Source organism: Grammomys surdaster, unplaced genomic scaffold, assembly GCF_004785775.1.
Source record: "Grammomys surdaster isolate TR1022 unplaced genomic scaffold, NIH_TR_1.0 61, whole genome shotgun sequence".
Classification (NCBI taxonomy): Eukaryota; Metazoa; Chordata; class Mammalia; order Rodentia; family Muridae; genus Grammomys; species Grammomys surdaster.
In genome coordinates this window covers 996072-1022784 of record NW_021604563.1, presented here as the reverse complement: position 1 = coordinate 1022784, position 26713 = coordinate 996072, and the positions used below count along the sequence as shown (strand labels likewise).

The 26713-nt window shown below is 38.1% G+C and overlaps 2 protein-coding genes across 7 annotated transcripts in view; one reads left to right on the top strand and one right to left on the bottom strand.

Moving 5' to 3' along the window:
• Cstf2 (cleavage stimulation factor subunit 2) overlaps positions 1 to 16452 on the top strand; it is a 27657-nt gene extending 11205 nt beyond the window's left edge. The window contains exons 9-16 of one of the 6 annotated variants that reach the window (XM_028777919.1): positions 1962 to 2021; positions 2228 to 2314; positions 2768 to 2831; positions 3661 to 3845; positions 4057 to 4334; positions 10056 to 10166; positions 10925 to 11050; positions 13859 to 16452. In XM_028777919.1, coding sequence (XP_028633752.1) covers positions 1962 to 2021; positions 2228 to 2314; positions 2768 to 2831; positions 3661 to 3845; positions 4057 to 4334; positions 10056 to 10166; positions 10925 to 11047 — 908 coding nt within the window. In that variant the 3' untranslated portion in view covers positions 11048 to 11050; positions 13859 to 16452. Of the gene's footprint in view, positions 1 to 1961; positions 2022 to 2227; positions 2315 to 2689; positions 2832 to 3660; positions 3846 to 4056; positions 4335 to 10055; positions 10167 to 10924; positions 11053 to 13858 lie in introns of those variants that run through there. The other 5 variants (XM_028778133.1, XM_028777977.1, XM_028778183.1 and 2 more) reach the window with 5 other exon arrangements.
• Nox1 (NADPH oxidase 1) overlaps positions 15668 to 26713 on the bottom strand; it is a 24756-nt gene continuing 13710 nt past the window's right edge. Inside the window, exons 8-13 of the mRNA XM_028778279.1 lie at positions 24663 to 24755; positions 23103 to 23338; positions 22776 to 22938; positions 21038 to 21184; positions 20731 to 20855; positions 15668 to 16913 (exon numbers count right to left, since the gene is read on the bottom strand). Coding sequence (XP_028634112.1) covers positions 16787 to 16913; positions 20731 to 20855; positions 21038 to 21184; positions 22776 to 22938; positions 23103 to 23338; positions 24663 to 24755 — 891 coding nt within the window. The 3' untranslated portion in view covers positions 15668 to 16786. The remainder of the gene's footprint in view (positions 16914 to 20730; positions 20856 to 21037; positions 21185 to 22775; positions 22939 to 23102; positions 23339 to 24662; positions 24756 to 26713) is intronic.

Here is a 26713-nt window from a genome sequence, read left to right as displayed (position 1 = left end):
CTATAAAACATAGTTGTAAAGTGTCTCCTGTACTGTGATAAAAACAAAACAAAAAACACTGTATATAACAGCAGCAGCCCTTCCAGAATCTTTGTGTTCTTTCCTCATGTTATTGTAGTTTGAAGGAGAAGAAAGTATATTAGTTCAGTTAAAAAATGAAAGATGATGGAAAAAGGGAACTGAATGTGTACTATATATACTCAGTCACTTCCATTTTTGTAAACAACTCTTTGAGTTAGGTGGCAGTGCCTTAGTTTTACAGGTAAAGAGGTGGAAGCACAGGAGTTTTAAGTTTCTCGATAGGAAGAGGTAAGTACATACTCATTTCTGAGTATTGTGGTCTGAATCTGGTGCTCTTCTTTTTTAACTTAAAGATTGAAGTCTGCAAATCCAAAATCTGCTTTCTTCCTAACATTGTATTGGCACTGTTAATTTCAGAATTAATTTTCAAAATAATCTTGTTATTCATTAGGTGCCTATGTTGGAACAGATTGCTTTGGACAGACCAAAGGGGCTTAATATTTTTCTTCTCAGCTGATTCCCTATAAGAGAAACCCATTTCAAAAGCATGTAAGATACAGGCCCATGATTGGTACACAGGGATTGCTGATTGAAATGACAAGTCTAAACACATCAGATAAATGACAACAAGACAAATTGTAACATACATCTTATCTTCCTTCTAATGTATCTCATGCTTCTGCGTGGCTGTGTGCCCCCAGGTGTATCTACCTCAGAGTATCTTTGCAGTAGTGAGAAGGGCTTAGCCTTCCATTAATCTCTTCCTCTTCCCAGGGCATCAGTCTTATCAGTGAACCCTTTAGCTGTTTAACACATACTTCTACAAGAGAGCTTTCTTCCTACTTTAGTTTAGTCCCTTCTTTCTGGTAAGAATTACCAAAAGGAATTGGCTCACATGTTGAAAGTATTTCAAGAACCTTTTGAGGAAAAGACAAAGTGAGATGAATTTATAAAAATAATTTCCTTCAGTACTCAGCAGTGGAAACAAGAATGCTTTCATTTGTGACCAGATTTGTTTTCTTTTGCCTGGAATCCTTGTTGGATTTGTGTGTTTGTAATGGTGGCAGATGTTTGAGACAGAACTTGTTTCTTTCCCATCTCCTTTAATATTGGTTGTATCTTGTCAACCCAATCTTTGTCATGTTTTTTTTTTATAACTGTAGACTGGCTTAGTAGACTATTTCTTTCAGAGTGATAAATATTCTTTTTTCCTCATCTAAAGTTCAGCTGCATTTTCCCATTTGATACTTTTGATAGAAAATTTTATACTTTAAAATAAGACAGAATTAGTATTGCCCCACTTCTGTTATAACTGTCTGATAAATCTCACATGTCACATTCAGTGCAATTTGTTTTGTGTTTTGCTTTTGAAAAGATATTTTTCTCTGTTTTCTTTTTTTAAATAATGGTACAAGAAGAGATTAGGCAAAAAAGAAAAAAAAGAGTTCAAGATTGTTGGTTATTTTTGCCCAAATAAACCAGCACATAGGTTTCTCTTAAGAAAGCTATCTGAGGCTGTTAAGATGGCTCAGTGGTTTAGGACACTGGCTGCTCTTCTGGAGGTCCTGACTTCAATTCTCAGCAACCACATGGTGGCTCACAACAATTTATAAAGGGATCTGATGGCCTTTTCAGGCCTGTAGGTGTACATGAAGACAGAGCACGTTTACATTTTTAAAAAATACACAAATGAAATTTTTAAAAAGGTTTTACAAAGAAAGATGTCTAGTCAAAGTGGAAGTGTTCTGGATAAGAATTTAAGGAGTTATTATAGTTTAAGGAGTTTTGTAGTCTAGGGCAAACTAATGAACTTTTGACTTCTTACTGACATGTAAATCTCCAGTCTCTGTGTATGTGTGTATTTGTGTGTGTGTGTTTATGTATGTTCAAGCTATTTTAAGTATCTGCTGTTTCTCCTTTTGAACTTACTGCTTACCTAGGAACCTTACAGCACTCGCCCGTGGGACCCGCCGGGCCTGCATCAATTGAGCGAGTTCAAGGTACCCATTGTATCTGCGGGTTCCCTTTTGCTTGTGGTATTCAGGGTGGGACGTTGAGGGGAAAAGAGCTGCTTGGCAGTGATCCTCACGTTCAGAACCCCCAAAGGGTAATAATGTTCTGGGGTATTTTTTGTTTTTTTGTTATTATTTTTGTGTTTTTTTTTTCCTCTTGAGGCCACAAGCCTAAGATTGACCTCTTCACACAGGGCAGAGAACATGGATGATATGGGCATCTGTCCGAGGCTCTACTCCCTCCATACTGGTGTCAGGAGGCTTGGATGGAATTGCAGTCTGTAAGGAGACAGCAGGTTCTTTCAGAGCCATGACAGTGTTCATATGCCAAGCCCCTACCTCTCTTTTGTGACGCTGGTCCTTAAACTAAGATTGGTTAGAAAGAAAACCAGGAAAATAAGTTTCTTCAGATCACAATGCTAATTCTTGGCAGGTGCTCCCCAGTTTGCTCTTTATATATAATTCCATCCATACCTCTGACATGGCACAGATTCTGCCTACACCCTGCTTCTGTTCTTGAGCTGCAAGAGGATTCTGCTGTGGTGAGGTTTCACCCACTCTAAGGTGTTTGAATTACATTGTCAGTGGTATAGAGTCATTTCTTGTTTGCTAATGTGTCTTTCACAGCAGTAACTCCCCATTTGTTTCCCTGTCAGTGCCAATGCAAGACCCCAGAGCAGCTATGCAGCGGGGAGCCTTGCCTACCAACGTCCCAACTCCTCGTGGTCTTTTAGGTGATGCTCCCAATGACCCGCGGGGAGGCACTTTAATGACTGTCACTGGAGAAGTAGAACCTAGGTAAGTACTGATATAGAAGAAAACAGCTTGAAATGTTGGGAATGTTCTTTACTTTGGAAGCAAAGACTTTCTGGAACAGTTGGACCTGTTTGCCTTCTTCAAAAGATAAACAAGTATTTGTAGCCACTGTCCAAGACTAAGCACTTTTGGTAAAGCGTAATTATATAGTTAAGGTACCTTTGAGCCAACCATGACTACTGTATATCCAGAAATTGAAAATTCTAGTAATATATACCTAAACAAGGAAAACTTGGGGTGATGAAACTGTTAATAACAATAGTTATTGATGTTAATGAGGATCATACCTTTGGCTCTTCTCTATGTACCTGACAGATCATCTCATTAAATCTGCCTTAGGCTGGGGGTGGAACACCAGTGGTAGAGCACTTGTCTACTATGCCCAAGGCCCTAAGTTCAATCCCCACAAAGTTAGGGATGGGTATTATTAATCGTGTTTTACAGGTTAAGAAACTAAGGCATATAGAGGTTAAGTCAGTGACCCAGATCAAACAGATCACTTATAGTAAATGATATGACCTGAATTTCAGTATTTAGTCTGAATCCAGAACCTGCATTGCACTATACTATATACTCATTGTACATGTAATAACTATCCATTAATTCTTCCCTAACATAGAATGCCCTGGTCAAATAAATTCTAGAATGCCCAAATTTACATTTTATACCTTTTCTTTTATCTTAGTTTCTTGTTGTCATTTATTTACTGATGTTTATATCAGTTCTCTGTTGGATGTTTGCTTACTGATCTGGCTGAAATTTCAAGTTGGTACATTCTGCTTTAAAATATGTCACTTTTTTTCATCTCTAGAGCTTACCTGGGACCACCACCACCACCTCATCAGGGCCCACCCATGCACCACGTTCCTGGCCATGAAGGTCGTGGACCGCCTCCGCATGACATGAGAGGAGGACCCTTAGCTGAACCCAGACCTTTAATGGCAGAGCCAAGAGGACCCATGCTAGATCAGAGGGGTCAACCTTTGGATGCCAGAGGTAAGGGGAAACTGTATCACAATGCCAAATGGTAGCTGTGGGTTGATGAAGTACTTGGGGCTCTTCAGCTCTTATATGGGACAGAAGTCTTTACAAGAATCTTTATAATTTATCTACAAACATGATAAACTAGAAAGAAGACACAGTCTTATAGATGAAAGATGTGACTAGATGTTAGTAGCTATACACAGGTTTTCTTACAACTTTCTAGGTGGAAGAGATCCCCGAGGATTAGATGCACGCGGGATGGAGGCTAGAGCCATGGAAGCAAGAGGACTAGATGCCCGAGGACTGGAAGCCCGTGCCATGGAAGCTCGTGCCATGGAGGCCCGTGCCATGGAGGCTCGTGCCATGGAGGCCCGTGCCATGGAGGCGAGAGGCATGGATACCAGAGGCCCAGTACCTGGACCTAGAGGACCTATGCCTAGTGGAATCCAAGGTCCCAATCCAATGAACATGGGGGCAGTTGTTCCCCAGGGATCCAGACAGGTAATGCTTGTGATATATACATAAAATCTTAATGTATTCAAGAGTTGGTTACTAAGCCTGATTTTATTTATTTATTTATTTATTTATTTATTTATTTATTTACTTTTGTAAATGACTTTGGTTTGTATCCCCAGTGCAAATCCCTGACCTGTACATTTTCAGGTTTTTCTGAATGAAATAGCCACTAAAACTGAAACCTGCAAGTTCAAGTCAAAAGACAATTAAAACAGGCCCCACCCCCTGCAAAAATATACTTGTGCAGATCTCAGGCCATTTGAAAAGCTTTCACCAGATGATTTTAATGTATAACCCTGAGTTACAGCATTTGAGGACCTGCATATTGGATGTTTACATTACAATTCATAATAGTAGCAAAATTACAGTTATGAAGTAGCAATGAAAATTTATGGTTGGATCCTCACAACATGAAGAAATATATTAAAGAGTCACAGCATTAGGAAGGTTGAGAACCACTGATTTAGATCATCTCAGGGTGAGTGAAACCTGTGTGGATTTATTGTCATCACAGCATCTAAATGAACAGTGACATAGAAAATTCAGTCTGCATACGATTCTGGAGCTGCAGTCTGTCTCTTCTCTGTCTCTGTCTCTGTCACTTGGTTTGCTCCAGCTGTGCCTATAGTATCCTTTGTAGTAGTCACTTCCTCATTTATCATCTCCAGTTGGTTGCGGGGACATGGAATACATATATATCTTTGCAAGGTTCTGTATGTTGATAGCTTCATCTTTTTATTTATTTATTCCTATTTTTATGTTTCTGTTTCTTCCATTGTATTGGGGGTGGGGAGTAAAAAAAGGACTGAGAAAAATATCAAAGCTGAATGCATCATGTCCAGCATTTAGTTCTTGTTTTATAGGTTTGGAAGCTGAAGGCCAGAAAGTCAGGTGACTTGACCAAATTCACTTAACTAAAAAAATGACAGAGAAATACAGTTTGCTTTTCTATTTTGCAACTCTCTTATTTTATTTGCATGTTATATATGTGTATAGATGTTTGCCTGATCCTTTTTAATTTAAGATAAAAATGTGACTCTTTCTTGGTATGTATAGAATAAAAATATATTTTCTGTTGTATTTAAAGTTTTGCTTTTTAAAAAATGTTTGTGGGCTTTGATTTTTGTTGCACCCTCTATGGTCAATAGCCTCAAAATATACATTTTTATATATCCTTTCTGTACATACTTATTGAGCATCTACTGAATACCAAGCAGAATACTAGGGATATAATAGTGTGAATAGCAAGGTCTCAACATACTGGCTGAGGAGATAGTCACCAAGTAACCATATGCTCTGCTTATATGATTCTGCACACCATTCTAAGAGAAAAGACATTGAAAATGATGGCTGATGTCTTGTTCTTTTTTATTTCTCTGCTAGTGCTTAAATTTATTACTTTTTAATGCTAGAGTTTTGGGTTGATTTTATGATGCTAAGACTCAAACTTAGAGCCTCACAGATGCTAAGTAATCTACCACTGAGCTATAACCCCAGCCCAATATAGTTTGTATTAAAAGTCTATAAAACCAATTAGATCCAAGGTAGAGAAAATAAGAACTTAATATTGATAGTTTTTACATTTTAAAAAATTAATATATTCACTTACAAATAAATATATAAATACATATAGTCTTCTATAAAAGCTGTATGCTAGGAATCTCACTTTCTCCCCTTTACCTCTCATTTGTGATAGATAATTGTTTTTATTAGATTATTTTTTAGACTGGGTTTCTTTATGTTGCTGACTGACCTGGATTTCACTATATATATTGGGCTGGCCTTGAACTCACCAAGATCTGCCTGTCTCTGGAGTGTTTGGAGTTAAAGGCATACTCCACCACATCTGGCTTATCTGATATCTTAAGTGTAGCTTCCACTTTTATCCTTTTTATGATTTTTGGCTTTAAAAAAAAAACCTTCATATGGCCTTCATTTATCACTTTAAATCAGACTTTAAACTTAACTCCATTCCATGCATTTCAAAGCTTGTAGCTTGTTATAGGGTGGTTATGTAATTTGTCATACAAAGAAAGATACATTTAAGAGTGAAAGTGCTATCAACAATTTACTCTGAGACAAAAGCATAAACTGTGACTGTCTTAGGCTAACCAAGGAATGTGGCCAGTCTTGCTAGTAATGCCTAGAATAGGTACTCCTGGAAACTTAACTTGCCAGTGTTGGGTAATTATTTCATACTAGTGTCTCAGGTTGGTATTAATCAGTATTAGTAAATTCCCAAGTGACTACCCAGAGGTGGTTCAGATCCATAACAGATCAACTGACACAAATTTCGGTACTAAGTATTAATATAAATAGAATAGTGATGCTATTTCAGTGCCCTCTATAAAGATGTACCATTGCTCATGAACCCAGTGTCTTGGGAAAGAGTTGATGCGTGTGAGTATTTCAGGTATCTTAGTTACTGTTCTGTTGCTGTGAGTAGACACCATAACAATGATGACTCTTATAAAACATTTAGTTGAAGGCTTGCTTACAGTTTCAGAATTTAGTCCATTATCATCATGGCAGAAGACATAGTAGGCATGATGCTAGAGAAGTAGTTGAGGGCTTCATCCTGATCCATTGGCAGAGAAGGATATACTGGACTTGACATGGGCTTTTGAAACCTCAAAGTCCATCCCCAGTGACAAACTTCCTCCAACAAGACCAGACTTTGTAATCTAGAATAGTGCCACTTCCTGGTGACTAAGCATTCAAATATATGAGTCTATAGGGACCATTCTTATTAAGACCATCACATTCCACTGCCTGGCCTCCATAGGCTTGTAGCTATATCACAATACAAAAATGCATTCAGTTCAACTTCAAAAGTCCTCATAGTCTATAATAGTCTCAACACTGTTCAGAAGTTCAGAGTCTCTTCTGAGGCTTATGGCATTCTCTTAATTGTAAACCCTGTAAAATAAAAAAGCTGATCACATACTCCCAACATAAAATGACACAGAATATACATTACCATTCCAAAAAAGAGGAAAGGGAACATAGCAAGGAAATACTAGATAAAAGCAAGACCTGAAACCAGCTGGGCAAACTCCAAACTCTGTATCTCCATGTGTGATGTCAAAGCGCTCCAGGTCTCCAACTTCTTTTAGCTTCATTGACTAAAACACACTTCTCTCTTTTGGGCTGGATCCACTCCCTGTTAGCAGCTCGTCTAGGCAGATATCCTACAACTCTGGCATCTCCAACATCTTGGGGTCTCTAATGAAATCCAGTCTTCACCTTCACATTTTCATGCAGTAGATTCTGCCTCCATCCACACCCTTGACACATGTCTGGCCTCAGCAGCCACCTTTGGTTTAGGAGGGATATTAGACAACCCCTTTGTTGTATCACTGACTCTAAGACAGCAGCCACTTGTGGCAGACACTGCCAAGTTCAGCTGCCTGGTGAAGCTGGAATTAGGCTCCCTTGTTCACTTAGATTTGCATCAGCTTTCTTCTTGATGGTTTCCTTTACTTCTTAAACTTTTCTTTGATTTCTTTTCATAAGTTGAAGCTTGGCTAGGCAGGATCTTATCCTGAACTCACCAATCCATTTATTCCATTTATCATCAGGCTTTTCTTTAAACTTTTAATCTCCTTGAGCACTAGACTTAGGTCCATTATACTTTCTGATGCAATTTTTGCCCTTAAACTGTACATTTTTTCCTTGCCCAGCTTGCTCGTTTTCATTATAGATCTGCATAGGAGTGGCCACTAATAACTGCATGACACAGTCAATATTTGGCAGTCTCAAAAACTCTCTGCCAAGGCCATCCATTCAAAACTGTTCAATTTAGCCTAAGGCAGATATTTAAGACTTCAGAAACAGCTATAGTCTGCCAAAATCTGGGCCACTTACTAATATTCTTTCCCTCTGAAACCTCTTGTGCTGACCCTACAGTTCAAATCACCCTCAGCACCCACTCTCTTGCATGTTCCTACTATCCCTGTTCTCATTAAGCCCTGCTTAAAGGATCCACCACTTTTCTAGTCCAGAGTCTTCCATATTCCTCTAACAGAGAGCATTGTCAGGCCTTTCACAGCAATATCTCAGTCTCTGGTACCAACTTCTGCCTTAGTCACTATTCTTTTGCTGTGAAGAGATACCATGACCACAACAACTCTTAGAAAGCATTTAATAGAGGGCTTCAGTTTCAGGGATTTGAGCTTGGCATAGGCTTTTGACACCTCAAAGCCCACCCTCAGTGATGCACTTCCTCCAAAATGCCACACTTTAATCCTTTCAAATAGTGTTACTCCCTGGTGACCAAAAGCATTCAAATATCTAAACCTGTGGGGGCCATTCTTATCCAAACCACCACATCTAGTGAAAGAACTATTATTCTACAGGTAGTTGCTTGAACTATTTTAGTGGGAAAAGGGTGTATTATGCTTCCTATTTTCTTAAATGAAAACAATTTAAATCATCTTTTGATTATTCATACCATGGAAATAGATTCATTATTATTTATGTTATATGTCATAGTACTCTCCTATGGGTATCTGCCCCCTTTGCTGATGGATTGTCACCTGGTTCTTCACAGTGTTACCACATTATCTATTTCTAACATGTCTTTTTCTCTATCCCTTCTATACTTCTATACTGCTTGTAATCTGAGGAAGTGGGTAACAAGATTTTTAAAAATTTTGTTCACAAAAAAATCTCTAAACTCTGGGTTAGAGCCTCAGTATGAGCATGGTGTTGAGTGTAGAGGCTATCTAACAGTTATAATAGATGAACACAGGTATTTTGAGTTCTGGTTTCTTCCAAAGGGTTGGACTCACTACCTATCTTAAATACCAATACACATGCCATAGTTGGATTGTATTCTTTTACTCAAGTAATATTTTTTTTTTGCATTAAGCATGAAGCAATTGTTATATGCTCTCTATAGAAAGCACTCAAAAGAAAAAAAGAAAGAAAACCAGGGCTGGAGAGATGGCTCGGTGGTGAGCACTTACTGTTGTACAAAGCCTGGGTTTGGTTCTCAGCACCCACATGGTGGATCATAACCAGGTATAACTTCAGTTCCAGAGCATCTAACACCCTTGTCTAGCCTACATGGATACCAGGCATGTATGTGGTGCACAGACATACATGCTGGTAAAAAAAGCTCATAAAAATGAAATTTTCTTTAAAAAATTACACTACTGTCGTGTGTTCTGAGCACTTAAAATGATATTAAGGGGATTTTTTTTATTTAAGGAATCTCTAAAAAGCAAATGTTGGGCTAATAACATCTTTTTCCCCAGAGACCTTCCTATCTCCTTTGTGCCTGACACCATCTCTGTTTTATGGGATAGAATTCTTTAAGAATAGCTATCATTGTATGATTGAACTAGAGGTAGGCCATGGTCTTGTGAATATAGCTTCACCAGTAGAGCAGTATATAGTTGTTTAAAATCTGGTAGCTTTACTTGTGTTTCCTCTGAGCATTAATTTCTCCAGTGTTCATAGTTTTTCCTGTGCTTATTGGGCTAAGTTTTGTTAATTTGATGCCCATTTCCTGTGCCGTGTATTATTTGTTAATGATATAAGCAAGTATGTGTATGTTAGTAGATCTGTGGCTAAACACTGCCTTCTGCTGGTCTTTAAATCATTCTCTCTTTATGCTTATTTGGGTCAAAATCGTTAATTGTATTGAGATTCCGTGGATGTCAGGAATTCTGTATGCTCTTTACTTTTTTGTACAAATAGGTCCCAGTCATGCAGGGAGCAGGCATGCAAGGAGCAAGCATGCAAGGTGGAAGCCAGCCTGGTGGCTTTAGTCCTGGACAGAGCCAGGTCACACCCCAGGATCATGAGAAGGTAAGCAACACTGTCTGAGTGCCTCCCTGCACACAAATCTAGTCTTTTTTATCTTTTCACAGTTACCATGAAGATCCTGGGTCTTCAAAATTCCTTTGGAGGTGATGTTTACTCTAACTTGGAACTTTCTAATGAATTTGGCTGAGCATTTTGGGGACCTGCTCCTAAAGTTTTTAACTGAATGTAACTGGCAACTTATTTTACATTTCAGACTCATCTAAAAATGGTAGATTTTTTTTTTCTGTGCAAGCCAAACTGACCTGAAAAATCCAAGCTCCTTTCTGTCCTCTCCCCTGCCATTTCTACCCAATCCCTACAGAAACAATAGCAGATTGACCACAAGTATATCTTTTTGTTGCTGTTCTTAGCTTTTGTTAGGAGCTTGTGTCTTATGGAAAGGCTTAAAGTTGTGAAAGAGGGAAACTTAAAATAGGACTCAAAACTTAAGAGTTCCCAAGGCTCACAAATACCATCTTAATCTGCTGGAACTTTGAGTTCCTTAGGTGTCTGTTTGCATCATGTAATCTTAGATGTTTTCGTTTATTCTTGTGCTCTTCATTGTGCTTTTCTTGGCAGATTTTCTTTCTTTTGGCCTGCAGTTTGTTTTGTGTGAATGAGAGTATGAAATATCCTCCCTTTTCCCATTTTGCTTCATATCCCATGACAGTAGCCTTTTGGACAGAAGCTGGTGATGTTTTTGTTTTATTTGGTTTTCTGACTCTTCCTTGAAACTTACAACTTTCCCTTCCTCTGCACAGGCTGCTTTGATTATGCAGGTCCTTCAACTCACTGCAGACCAGATTGCCATGCTGCCCCCTGAGCAAAGACAGAGTATCCTAATCTTAAAGGAGCAGATCCAGAAATCCACTGGGGCACCTTGAAAGGTGAGCTGACTGAATGGCACCTGGGCAGGACTAGGTCCTTCTGTATTTGAAGTAACTTCACCCTTTAACAACATAATGTTCTCTGAGACCCTCAGTCTTCATTAGGCTCTCTTTACCCTTCAGTAGTCAGGGCTTCTGGGGATAGGGTAGAACATTTGTTCAATTGTTGAATTACTTATAATCTTTTTCAGCCTTTTGTAATAGTGAAATTAATATGTTGGTTTCCTAAAATTAATAAGACACAAGAATGTAGAAAGTTAAAGATAGGGCCAACAAGATGGCTTAGCAAGTAAAAGTACCAAATCTCTTGCCAGTTCTGATGAAATAAGTTAGATCCACAGAAGTCACATGGGAGAAAAGAGAACTGACTCTTCTCAATCTGTCCTCTGACCCTACACACACACAGTAGCTCATGTGCACCCAAATATAATAAATAAATAAATATAAGTGAAAGAAAAGGACAAAGGATGGAGAGGTGGGTAAAGGTGAAAGGCCTGCTTCCTGAATTCTCATTCTCCAACAGAACTTGGCCCATGTAATGAACATTTGATGGCTCACTGTTACAAGCCATTTAAAGTTTGCTATGTATCATTCTACAACCAGTTATTTTACTCCTGACCATTCCTTCAGAATGGAAGAAATATAAAACATTTCAATGAAATGTTACTGTTTAGGCTTCTTTTTATTTTATTATATTTTTTTATTTTTTTGTTTGTTTTTATAATTTATTTTTTTCTCAAATCGTAATTCATTCACACAAACTGTTTAGGCTTCTAATATTTGTTTTGTAATAATTTTGTCTATGTGTGAGTCTGGGTCGCTTATAGCCCAGGCTAGCCTTGAACTTACTGTGTAGCTGGTGATGACCATAAACTTGTGATCTTCCTGATTCCACTTTCCAAGTGGTAATGACAGGAGGCATGCAGTGCCACACTCCTCTGCTTTTGAGGTGCTAGAGATCAAACCTGGGGTCCCTGCATTGAGGCATATACTATACCAGCAGAGCTATATCTCAGCCCTTGTAATGAATGTTTTGATGGTTCACTATTACAAGCCATTTAAAATAGCAGATGTCCCTGTGGCCATCAGTTTCTTTACATCATAAAGATGACTGTACACTACCATTATTTTTCTTGTTTATCAGTCAGATAAGAAGGAGCCAAGTGCACTTACCTCGTAAATAATCATGTGACCAAACTCACTGTATAAAGATTGTTTTGTTTTTTAAAGCATTTCCCAACATCTTTGTATTTCATAAACCATTCTATTCTCTGAAAGCAATTTTAAATATATATTGTTTTCATACCTATTGTAATGTCTTTTTTTGGAACTTTTACTTTACCCACATGTCTTATAATTCCCATGTACATGTTACCATGTAACAGTAAACTATTTATGATAATTGCCAGTCTTACTAACCATACTGTAGTTCATATTTGTAGTACATTTAAAGCTTCCACACTGCACATATGCATCTTATTTTACTGAGACTTTAAATGCCTGAACTTCAATTGGATCATAGTTAGCCAACTAGACATTTAGTATATCCTACCTTTTCCCCCATATATCCCAAACATTCTATTTTCTTCGTTAAAAATATGGACTATAAATATTCATAGGAATTTACTTTTTAAAAATTATGTCAAAGAAGGTATTCTTTGCAGTATGAGAAAATTACTGGTTTTAGAAAGTTCTTCATTGTATACTCTCAGTTATCTCTCATTTGCCTTGCATACTGATCTCAGGGCAAGATTTTACTCCTTTTTAAATTTTAACCTTTTGAAATGATCATTGTTTCTTAGGACGTTGGCCTTCTCACAGTGATAACATCTTACACTTTTGTTTTGTAGTACAAGGCCAAGCAGTTGTCCTTGGTATATTACTGGGAACTAGACTACAGACTGTTCAGTTTTTACAACTGTGGGGGTGGTGATTTATCACAGTGGATGTGAAAATACAACTGTGATTTTCATGTGAGCAAACTCTACTGTCATTTAGAAATGCTGTGGCTAAAGCAGTGGCTTTGATTCCTTTCTACCATCCCAGACAGGCTTATTTATCACTGTTAGAGATAAGTAGTTCTTGGACTAGAGAGTTCGTTCAATTCCTTAGGTGCTTCAGCATTTACTTAATATACACACTTGAGTTCTTGAGCACCCAAGTTCAAACCCTAGAACCAACATGAAAAGTTGGGTGTGGTGGCACACTCTAGTGATCTTAGAGGGGGAGGTGGAGACAGGAAGACAAGCTTTAGGGCTTGTCTACCAGCCTGCATAACCTAATCAATAAGCCCTAGACCCCAGTGAGACAGCCAGACTCAAAAAGCCACATGGATGGTCTTTGAAAGAATTGTTATCACATGAGGTTGACATGGACCTCTGGTTTCTGCCCTCATATACACATATACACATATGAGAAAGGTAGTTTTGAAGTAGGGGAAGTTTACCTATCTATGGTATATTTGTCAATTATATGTTGTCACAACTTTAGAAAGTGGTATGCCACTGTCATTCCATGAGTAGAGCTCAGTAATGCTTCTGCACATTCCATAATGATGCACAGGATATCTCTCTCACTTCTTACAAGAGAGCACTTTGGTTGAATATGTCCATATAATGCTAAGGTTGAGAAACCCTGCTGCAAAGGATGATAGGGAGACGTGACAAGAGTCAGACAATGGTTATTTGATGGTTGGTACATCCTCCCTTCCCTTAGTCCATTTGTGTTCTGTAGGGGTGATTATTGTCTCCTGATATTTAGGAAAGAGAAGTTCACTTATAATAGCTTTCTCCCAAATTTGTCTTACAGGTTCTCAAAAATACCTGGCAACAAATCGGGAAATGTAATTCCATAACATTGGAATTTTGAAGACACAGTGAGTTCTGCATCCTAACCTCCCCGGATGAGGCAGATTGGCGCCGGGTGGAGGACTTACATCACCATTTCTTCACTGTTTCTCCAAAGGATAACAGTTCGTTCTGTTGTTGTAGTTTGTGTATTTTCTGTGACATTGAATAAACTTTGAACACAAGTTTAACATACTACAAATTGATAGACATAATCCTTTTGCTTTTAAGAAGCTAACAGCAAGGATAAAAGCTTAGCTGTGATTTCTAACCTACTGCCGCATCAGTCTTTAATCTTCCATTGCCATAGCTCTGTTCTTACTTTAGCATAAGCAGTTATTCTTCTTAATAATACTTGAGAATTTCTCTGAAACAATGTTTTCAGGAACTTTGGTTTTTGTTGAATTTGATTTCAGTAAGGTAATAACACTTTACCCCTTGAAAACTTTCTAGACTCTCAGAGTTTTGTGGGAGAAAAAAAGCATGTGGTTAGAACTAAATGATCAGAAGGCCAACAAGCGAAGAGCATACCACAGCAGTGTGTTTGGTTCAAGAAATGACAATTATCAAAATGTGTTGTTTGGTCAGTAGCAAGACTGAACATATATAAGACTAAGATTGTTTTGGCACTGGTTTGAGTATATATCAGTAACCTAAAAGACTGTTGTAAAGCTCTTCTGTCTAGGTAGCCAACTTTACAAGTTTAAAAAGCCACTGGTTTTCCACATGTTCAAATTTAATAAAGAAAACCAAGTGAACAAAATATATTCCAGTCTTTCAGAAAATCACAAAGCGTTCAGCCCTATCATCTTAACTAAATCCATTCCAAGGACTTCAAACAGAAAACCCTAAAACTTGTACATTTTCAAGTCTTTTAAGAGGACCAAGTATAGAGCACAGGATGGCAAATTGCCCATTATGGTTGCCTGCTTCTTTCGAAGTACTACCTACTTGGAAGGTAATTAGTGCCATTAGCCTGTGCTAACCTGCAGGTTGCCTTGCTTTTGTTCTCCCTTAGGGGCATTAAAAAGGAGCATGGTTTCTTCACCAGGTCGACCTCAAGATGCTTGAAGAGTTGCCTTAATAATTTGTAAAGTTGACTAGCACTAATTGTGAGCTTATTTGTATTCCCAGAACCCTACCCTGTGCATTAGAATTATGGGCGGGTGAATTAAAATCACTACTTTGCTTACATGCCAAGAAAAAGAAAGCAAAGATATTAAAATTGAGGGATTTTTCTCCATATATTTATAATGAAAATTTGCTGGATATGTCATAACTATAACCTGTCAAGAAAAGAGCAAAACAAGCACTCCTGCCTATTCCACTCCTCCCCAGTTCAATCATGATGTTAATTATGCACGTCATTGTTTTTGTTACTGACTGTGCTTCTTGCAGAAGCAGTCCTTGATGTGTTGATTTTGGCAGCTGTCATGACTTAAAAGCACCAATGTATTTAGATGCAGAGATCAAGTGGAAAATACTTTTATTTAGGAACTTGGGTTTTACACAACCAATTCCAAATGAAGATAAATGAGGCTGAAGTTATTTGGGAAACAGTTGTCTAATAGTAACCATATTGTGGAAATCCAGCACATTTTCCCAAAGCCTCATTAAACTTAATTTGGTTAGCAGATATTCAGGTGAATAAGTTGACAAGAGTAGTGGCATCCCAATTCATCACTATGGAAACACTCATCCTCTTCAGTGGTTGTTTGTTTGCTGTTATTTTTTACTGTTGTAATAATACAATTAGCTACCCCACGTTCATGATCTGCCTTTATTATGTTCAGACAAATGACTGAAAAATGATACCACTAATTCTTCAAGCTGTGTGTTCCTAGATAAATGAAAACAGAAATTTGTTTACTCTTGATCAATTAGTGGTACAAATTAGATGGTCTAGTGCTAAGTATATAGGTTCATTGTGCTAAATGTCTGAGGTCAACTGCCTGAGTACAGTGAAGCGTGGGGTTTTATTTCTCCCTCCTGGAGCCTGCACCTTTTCTTGTAATTCACCATTACTAACATCTCAGAGCCAGTGTGGTTATTGTCCTGGTTGATAGGAAAAATAAACATTTTTGTAGGAAAAAGAATGGCATTTAGTGGATGATTATTCCTCATTGAGTAAGACCTGTAAAATAGCCAAAATTATAACTTTATTTTCTTTTTATAACACATTCATAAACAATCCCTTTAACAACAACGAAACTTAAAAGAGCTTCTGTTAAGTTATCCCAGGTCAGGCCTTTCCAGTTATTTCAAATAATACAAAGTGACAATATAGTTGGCTTCTAACTACAATACAATTTGATTATAGTTAATATATTTAAGATATTACTAGGGAAAGTCAGTAAAATTGTTCAATAAACAAAGATGAACATCTTTCAATTGTTTTGGCAAAGTGAAGTGTAAATTATTGGTCACACTGGATTAACTCATGTGTAACAATGTACTTAGTGGGTATGATATGGGAGTGGGAATCTTGGTAATTTTATGTTGTTTATTATTTATGGTTATTGTTTTGTCATGGATTCAATAAATATTTTAAAATCACCCTACTTAGAAATCTTCTGTGAGGGACAGGTGGGAGGGAAGATTATCAACCAAGACACCTGAGGTTAAATTGTGCAAGTGTCAACCAGCAAAATTCAGCAAAAGGCAGGTTTCCCAGAAGGATTTACAATCCCCCCAATACAAACAATTCATGTGTTTTGCAATTGTTGTGAGTTATGCAGCTCTCAGGTTAGCAAAGCTCAAGTATGACGAAGTTGCATCAAACTTTAAGTTGGGAGTAAAGTCCTTGTGAGACAAAAGATTATCTAGTAGCTGACCCACACATTAGTGAAGAAAAAAGGAAAGTGTGGACTACTGTGCTGCTTCCTACAATTCAGAACGTTTCTTTGTTGAAGTAGAATTGTACCTTCCTGGGATCCAGACTTGAGTATCGCTGACAGCATTTACGAAGGCTTTTTGCCAAAGTTCGAGGGCCACATAAGAAAACCCCCACCACAGACCTGTAAGAACAGAGCAGTAGTAATTATTTGGATGCAATTATGAGCTAAAAACAGTGGAAATGTAGAATAGCCTCTGCTACTCCCAACAATGTCAAACAAAAACTCAGTTGATGATTGGGTCCATCATGATTCTGTCCTGAAATGGGTCTGGCTGGGGTCACAAGGACCTAGCACTCTGAGGAGCTATTGGTAGTATTGGTTGCTGGAAAATGAGAGCCATTTTAACATTTTCTCCAGTGTAGCTGCTGGTACCTTGCCAATGCTCCTGGAAGTAGCTCTCATTAAACCGACTAGGGCACCAAAAAGGAGAGAAGAACCATGAAAGTAGAAGAGGGATGGGTTAAAGAAATCAGGAGTGGGAAGGCGCACAAGGAAAAGAGGGCCATAGGAAGTAAATAGGATAAAAATCAAGTGCTCAGCCCTGAAATCATACACATACAAATAACATTAAATGGATGAAGCAGGTTATGTTTATATTTAGGGGAAAAGAATATATATGTTATATTTTAATCATAAACATTTTACATACATAATATACATGTAATAAATATAAAATAGTTCAAATACATTGTATATATAAGGATAGATATATGTATATACACATACATATATTTGTCCATATAGATATGAAAAAGAGGCCATGAATTTGAAAGAGTAAGGGATACATGGGAGGAGTTAGGGGGAATGATACAATTTTAATTTCAAACAAAAAATACATTATGGACATATATGAAAATACAATGAAACATGTATATAATTGGGAAAAAACTGAGAAAAACTTAAATTCAGTTGTTAAAAATTCTACTTCCAAGTAAATTTTTTCTTAAACTTTTTAGTTCCCAAGTCTTAAATATGCTCAGCCTTTCAGCCTTCCTCCGTTTTATTGAGAACGGAGAGACAAGAGATGCAGTACAGTAAATACCATTGTTAAGTGATAGGTGCTGTGGTGGAGGCAGGATAGAAAGAATGTAAAGGGACATACGCAGGGAAAGAAGCACCTCACCCTGAGATCTAGACTGCCTTTCATGCTAAGTGAAGAAAACTTGGCCCAAATGTTGAAGCCAAAATGACCTACTGCGATACTGCAAGTTTTTCTAGAGACATGTCAAGCAGGAATATTAAAACAGTGAATGGACTATGCTTACTTAGGACTGGAGTGGCTGTCATCTTGAATTTGGCTGTATAATCTCCTGTATCTCATATCTCATAAAGGTACCTGACAACATTGTTTACAAAAGAAAAACACTTAAGAAACATATGGGTTTTATTCAATTTTTAAACTTCCCCTAAATTTTAATCCTTCCTTAACCATTAAACTGTGTCAATTATACCCTTTCAGGGATGTAACCCTAGGATAGCATTATGTATATAGTCATTGAAAAGAAACCTAGGTACAACTCTCTTGAGAAGCCTGTGTCCATGGTGTGGGACTGTATACTGTCCTTGTTCTATATGCTTCTGTTTAAATACTTATACTCACTTTGTTTCATTTTGGCTGGTCTTCAAATTCTTTTCTGCCAAATAGGGATTTGACTTCCTGAATGGAGATCGCTAAGGGAAAATGGGTTGATCCATCTCAGCTACTGCTGGCAGATCCAGTCTGCCTGGCCAGCTCTGCCATCCCAACTGTGAGCTTTCCCTTTTGAAAAGGAAAATAAAAATAGCACCTACCTTGCAGGGTTGTTCTAAGAATTAAAAACATAAAATAAATGGACGAGTAGCTGGCACACAGCAAGTGCACCTGAGCTAACTGCTGTACCTAGCCTGACCTGAGACTTTGATGTGCCTGTGAAGGTGGTTTTTCTCCCAAAGCCAAGCTTTCTAATTACACCATGGATCTCAGCTTCTCAAACTTCTCTTTTTAAACCTAATTATGGTGTAATCTGTGTGCTATAAAGTCCACCCTTTGAACTGTACAATTAGTGTTTTTTGCTGTAACCACAAAGTTACAAAACCATCATCCCTAATTCCATCCCCCTTAATGGAAACTATATTAGAATCCACTGATTACATTCCAGCCATACCACCCTGCCTTACATAGTCAACTGATCTACTTTCTCTATATATATTACCATACCATAAGTGGCCTTCTCTTTCTAATAATTTTCAGTGTTTAAAAATTATTGTGCACATGTAGTGGCAGGAGTATGTTCTGTGTGCCTGCAGAGTCCCAAAGAGGTATCAGATTCCCTGAAGTTGGAGATACAGGAAGTTGTGAACCACCTTTTATTGGTGATAGGTATTGAACTCAGGTCCTTGGGAAGAACCACAGCATCACTGAGCTGTATTGTCAAACCCTCTCTAGTTTTTCTCTTTCTTTTTTTTCTTAAAGGCTTATTTTATTTATATGAGTACACTGTAGCTGTCTTCAGACACACCAGAAGAGGGCATCTGATCCCATTACAGATGGTCATGAGCCACCATGTGGTTGCTGGAAATTGAACTCAGGACCTCTGGAAGAGCAATCAGTGTTCTTAACCACTGAGCCATCTCTCCAGCCCTCTAGTTTCTTTTATTCAGCATAATACCTTCAAATTTAATCCATGGTGTTGCGTGTGTCCGTACTTGAAAGAAGTACTCTTTATAGATGAATAAAATCCCACTCTCTGGGAAGTCGGGTGGTTTTCACTTTGGACTATTATGAGTAATGCTGCTGTGTGCATGCATGTACAGATTTGTGGGGTGTGTGTGTGTGTGTGTGTGTGTGTGTGTGTGTGTGTGTGTGTGTGTGTGTTATGTTGTCATTTCTCTTGGGTATATATCAAGAAGTCAGATTTCTGGGCTATGTGGGTCTATGTCTAACACTTCTAAGAACTGCTGAAAGTTTTCTCCAGGAGTTGCAGTCTCCATCCTATGTAATTGATATAGTAAGAGTCCAAATTCTCCAATTCCTTGCCAACATTTATTATTGTTCATTTTTCGCTATAGCCATTTTATTCCTCTCCCTTACATACTGGATACTGTCCTGTTTCTAAAATACACTCAGACCACCCTTACACTAACTAATAAGCACTTCTTGAGCCTGTCATTCCAACACCTGTGCCAATGCTGCGGAAATCTTTTTTTCTCTTGGCTCCTGGGGACAGCACTTCTCATGCCCCTTAGTTGTTATCCTGGGTCATCATTACTCCTCCCCATGTTCTGTGGGCAGACCTTTATAGTGTTCTTTCTCTGAGAGCAATGTGATGAAAAAGCAGAATGGGGAAATATCCCCAGAAAGAAAGATCCAGATCCAGCCGAGGTGATTTGGTTTGGGGTCAGGGTAGTTAAAAGGAACACATGAAAACACATATGTATGAAGATATGATGATGCCTATGAATAAGCAAATAATGTATGCACATTTCTCCAGTTTTCTGGTTTGTGCAGCACTATCTTTATAAGCAAAGTTTCTTCGCCTTGCTCATTCAATAGAGAACAGTGGGGACAATAAACAGCTTTTTACAATTAGAAAATCATGACCCTTATTTTACTAAAAACCTGGATGAAATTTCCTCATCCTTAAAGTTTTCTATTAAATTTATTTATTATGTGTGTGCAAGGGTTTGTGTGTGGGGGTGTGTACCTATGTGTGTGCACACATGAGCACATATGTGTGTGCAGCGCTATCAGAGCTCAATAAGTGGGCAGAGCGTCATGTTTCACATGTGGAGGGCAGAGGACAATTTAAGGGAGTTTGTTCTCTCTTACTTCGTAGGTTTTAAAGGCAAACACCCTTCCCTGATAACCCATTTCACTGGCCCACTCTGTCCCAGGTGTGCTCAATATACTTAAATCCGAACTCTGCAGACTCAGTTGACGAGAGGACAAGGTACTTACTTGGGGTGGGCAGTAGCTATTCTAGAAAACTCATTGTCCCACATTGGTCTGCCAAAGGAGGTTTTCTGCTTCAGACCAGTGAGGATGTCAGTGGATCTGTCAAAGTTTAATGCTGCATGACCAGCCTGGAACCAGAGAAATAGAAAATTAGAAAACCCAAGTTTGACAGCTGCCTCTTCTGTAAGCTACTTTTAACTTTCAGTGTGAGGATGAGGTCAGGTAAATGCTAGGGAATACTTATTTTGGTTCACATGCACTATTTTGTCTTAACATTTACTGTTGGAATCAGTGTTTTATTTGAACTCACAATGTTGCTATCCCAGCCAGTGAGGAAGAGACGGTAGTTTAGGAAATCCGCTTTGCCTAATTCCTCCATCTCTTGTTCCAGGGAATTCAGTAAGTTGTTGAACCAGGCAAAGGCACCTGTCTCTCTACAGATCCAGTAGAAGTAGATCTGAAACGAGCAAAAGAATTCATACCCTTATTAAGAATCTTTCACAATGTACACTGTGATGACAGGGGTGTGTGTATGTGTGTAGCATAAATGCATATATAACATATATGTATATACATAGGCATATCTATATTTGTTGACCAAGTCTAAAGGTAATGAATCACAAAGAGTGGAAGATCTTTAGATTGAATGTCCAGAGGTCTGACAAATTTCCATTACAGAAGGAACCTTCCAAGGTCATCTTTGTTACTGGGAGATCATCATGATAAACAAAATAAGGGAAACTCAGAAAGCCAAATATTGTCTAAGTTTTGTCTCATATGGGAAACATGGAAACAGAATGGAGAGTATTTGGGGAAAGAGAAGAAAGCTACTGGGACAGAGGCTGGAGATGGTGAAAGGGGATGGGTGACTATGGTCATAGTAAATGACTTTAATGGAAATGTCATTCTATAATAATATTATGTATAATAAACATAAACTAGAAAAGAAAAAGTTCAAAGTAAAAATAAAAAAGTTTAAATAAATAAAAATAAAACTGCAAATTGAAAAGAATCCTGTATTCAACTCATAGAAGCAGTTGCAAGGACAAAGATCACTCACCGTTTTGTTTTTTTTGGTTTTTTTTTCCCAAGAGGGGGGATTTGTTTTGATTTGTTGTTTTCTTTTCTTTCTTTCTTTCTTTTTTTTAGCTTGAGATATGAGGGTTTTTTTTTTCTTTTTATCATGGACCTTCAAAGGTATTCTGTCCAGATTATAAAAGGCTACTTTAAAAATGATTTTATAGGAACAACCTTGGGCAACAAGCTAAATAGCTTTAGTTTGAAGAATTGGTGTAGTGAGAATTTTGGTTTCTTAAAAATCCAGTTATGTGAGTGTGTTTCTGTTTGAATCCCAGGTGTGGGATAAGAGGCTACTTGAGAGCAGGTGATTATGATTTGCCTTGTGCAGTAGCAGGAGCAGGAGCTTTGATAGCTGCAGATAGTTTAATTCTGGGGACTCTGGAAAGGGTACAAATGAGAGAGTCCTGAGAGGGCCTGAGACAGTGGCTGCTCCCCCTGCCGCTGTCTTAATTGCTTTTAGTTTCTGCTGTTGCAGTTTGTCCATGAGCTAAGAGACTAGAAGAAGTTGGAAATATCCAACTTGACAATATGACAACAAAGGTTGGACTTGCCCCAAGGAACCAAACGCTCCTAATCAGCAGGAAGTATTCTAAAGAGGTCTCCACTCCCTTCTTTCCCCTCTAACTTTGTTTCTCTACTGCTTAGTGTTATGAAGTTGGAAGAGATCAGGATGGAATAAGGGTTGGAGGGGTGGGAGATACAAGAACCCAATAAAATAGCTTAAAACAAATAGACCAACAGGTTAGAGCACTACAGAGCTGAGAATCCACCAGACAGGGTGTTTTTCGTTTATGGCCTCAGAATTGACAAAATACAGACTGGTTGTGTAGCAACAAGCTGGACCACCTGCCTAGTGCATCCCATACTAGTGCCCCTTTGAAGCCACTTCTGCCCTATGCCTCACTCCTATCTCCAGATAGGGTCTCCTGCCCCACTTACTAGGGGAATAGTGAAATGTGGGAATGTACCTTTTGTGTTTTGAGCTTGTTGTCTGCACGCTGAAATTTGTACCAGATAGATTTCAAGATGGAAGCAAAGGGAGTGACCCCAATCCCTGCCCCAACCAGTACAGCCACTTCATACTGGAAAACATCCTCACTGACTGTGCCAAAAGGACCATCCACCTCAATCCTAGCAAATGAGAAAAAAACAATGGATGCATAAAGACTCATCTCCATCCTTGAGCTCAAACATCATCTCAGAAACTTAACAGACTTGCATTTCACAAAGGAGCTGTTTTCTCTTTTGGTTACTCTACATTCTGTTTTGAGTCTCTGAAGGTCTCCAGGACCTACCTGGGCATTGGTGAGTGCTGTTGCTCAAATGTCCTTATGAGATTTTCTGTCCAGTCCCCTGCTGCTCGAATATGAATGGAGAAAAATTCTTCCTCTGGAGCAGAGGTCAGAGTAAAGGGATGCCACTCCAGGAAGGAAATCGAGGGGCAATTTACAAATATATACTGTCCTACTTCCATGCTAAAGCCTCGCTTCCTCATCTGCAATTCCAAAACTTTAGATGGGTGCATGACAACCTGTGAATGAAACACATAGATCATTAGAGGCAAACGCCAAACATGACAAGGACAGACATTTAAAGAGATGAGTATAGCCTGGGTGCTTCTGATTTATAGTACAAGGTCAAGTCCTCTCTAGAAGGCACTCCCTAAGTTACTACTTTGCTCCAGACAATGGTTGCAGTGTGGAACTGAAATTCTGCATTGTCAGGGTTCTTGATACTTCAAGAGAAGCAAAAAAAAAAAGTCTTTAATATTATTATATTTTAGTTATCATTCAAAATGATGGGTTTCATTGTAAAATATATATACATACATATATATGTGTATATATATATACATATCACTGTGATACACACAGACACATGCGCGCACGCACACACACACACACACACATATATATATATACTTTGCTTCCATACTCTATATACATTTATATTTTATTCATATTATTGCAAACAGGAAAAAATGCTTATTTTGCTTAACATAATAATCTCTGGTTCCCATCTATTTTTCTGTAAATGACTTCATTTCATTCTTCTTTATAATTGAATAAAACCCTATTGTGGGTTTTTTTTTTTTTTAGTAACACTTTTCTTTCTGTGTGTGCTTGTCTTTGTATGTACCATGTGCATACAATGCTCACAGAGGCCAGAACAGGGTGTCAGAAACCCTGGAAATAGAGTTACAAGCAATGGTGCACTTCCATGTGGGTGCTCTTTTTTTAAAAAAAAATTATTTATTTATGTATATAAGTACAATTATAGCTGTCTTCAGACACACCAGAAGAGGGCATCTGATCCCATTACAGATGCTTGTGAGCCACCATGTGGTTGCTGGGAATTGAACTCAGGACCTCTGGCAGAACAGTCAGTGCTCTTAACTGCTAAGCCATCTCTCCAGCCCCATGGGTGCTCTTAACCACTCAGACATCTCCCCAGTCCCAGGAAAACTGCCATCCAGTTTGTTTAAACATTGGTAACCAGTTCTTTCGTTTAGCTCACAAGAACAGTTCCAGAGCCTTGAGCATAGTAGAAAAGCATTCTATCACTGAGTGATACCCTCTGTCTCAGTTCACCCTTTAAATAATCACCATGTACACAAAACAAAATACATTTGTAGGTGAGCTCTGGCTCCAGTCCCCTGTTTGTACCTTGCAACATAGAATTGTTCCAGCCAAAGCCCTATTTCCTACAGTCTTGTCCAGCACTGGAGACACTAAGCATGTTTCCTTTTCCAAAATTCTTTTTATGCCTTCGGGGTGAACATCATGACAATTTAGTTCCCCATTCAAGTAGAACACAACTTTTATCACTGCAATGGAAAGTGTATATTTTGTTACCTTGGTAATCACAACCTTCTGCTGGGAGCGATAAAAGCGAAGGATCCTTTCAAAGAAATAAAAAGCAATCGGCGCGAGGATCCACTTCCAAGACTACACAAAGACAGGGTAAAGAATGGAATCAACCTTCAGTCTCTCATTTAGAACTTATTTGAGTAGCAGTTCATTTGTTCAGTTAGCACGGATGTATTAAGTTCTCTACTATATATCACTATCAAGTCACTAATTTCAGCAAACTTTAGAATGGAAACAAATAAAACAATAGTTTTGTTTGTCAATCTCATTAATGAAATAAATCATTCTCTGAAATTTGCAGGTCATATCAGGAAGCAAATGGCAAAGATAAAGCATAAGGGTACATGTGTGTGTGTGTGTGAAATTATATTCAAATTTAAAATTTTGAAAATCTAAGAAAACTAGTCTATTCTTTAAAAAATGAAAAAGCAAATGCACAATAGAAGTAAATGATTGAATAGTAAGCTAGCAAAATGGGAGTGGGTCGTGTGTGTGTGTGTGTGTGTGTGTGTGTGTAAGAATACACAAAACTTAACTTCTATCACAGCACCACAAAATACCAAAAGTAAACAGATTTTTTTAAACAACACAGTAACACTTTAGTCCATCAAGTTGGGTGCTGAGGTTTATAGTTGGAAGTCAAAGTTCAGCAATAAATGTCCAGAATTAAATGGGATTCAGAACAGTCCACGTGTTCACATATGTAGCTAAAGATGTCCACAGCACTTTCCTAGTTGGCAGTTTGCCAGTGCATTGCAACAGAGTCCAAAGCTTTCCCTCTCTTTTTAACCCTGGAATTTCACTTCTAGAAAGTAGGTATTGAAAAAAAAATAATGAGGGCGTGCATAAAGCCCATAACAACTATATTGGTCAAAATATTGACTAAGAAAAAATGACTAAAATGCCATATGGCAGATATTTTAAAAACAAATGTTTGAAATGGAATATTTGACAATACAGGACAGATGCTATGACATAGAGTGATCACCTCAGGTTTTATATGAATTCACCTCTAACAATTTTTATGTTTTTAAACTATCTTTGATAAAAATGTATTATTTATCTACTTTTTAAATGGTGAATGTGTTAAGACTATCTCTTTGTAAATGTTTGTGGAAAGAACAGACATTTGGGTGGCAAAACTGGTATCCTCACCCTTGAGATATTATATGGCCAATCAAAGTAACTTCTGAACTTAAGTATACCTTAAAACAGGCCAATGTAATGTGTCTCCAGCACTATATGGAGAAAATACACTGATAAGCAATAATCCTCACCTGGGTTCCATAAAGACCATGACATCTAACAGCTGACTTCAACTCAGTTAAGTCCCCACTATTGATAGAATCCACTCTAATCCCAGCCATCTGTCCATCCACCCATTTATCTATCTAGGTCTGGCACTGTACTTGACCTCCATGGCCTCCATGGCCCTGCGCCTAGCAATTGCAGTAGACTCAACGCTGAAGCTTTGCTCAGTTATGACCCTATGGCTTTGCCGTCTTTTTACGCGCATGCTGAGGCTCTGAACTCATGTTCTTATGCCTGTGTAACAAGCACTTTGCATGCTGTCATAAAAACTGAAACAATGATTATCAAGCATGCTATAACATTAAAAATAGCCTGCTTCAAGGATGCTTTGATTTTTCTCCATGAACATTTGAGTGGGATTTCAAAAAAAAAAAAAAACCTAGACCTAAATATAAGCACCATTAATTACTGATCGTGACTTTACTTCATCTTACAAAATTCTAGTCCTTCTGTCCCAAAATGGATATGAAAGAATTACCTCAGAAATCATCTATCTCAGGTAGCAAAACTGCAGCATAGTAAATATTATTTCGCCTCTATAGGGAGGTCCCACAACACTTAGCCACCATTAATCCTATCTCTTTCAAGCATCTCTGTAATTGCCTGATACAGATGATTTTTGGAAGATTGTATACATCTTCCATAGGAAGGAACCAATGATGAGCTAATAATAATTACAGTATGTAACAGGGGTAACATTAAAATAGGCTTTAGTCATTCTCTCA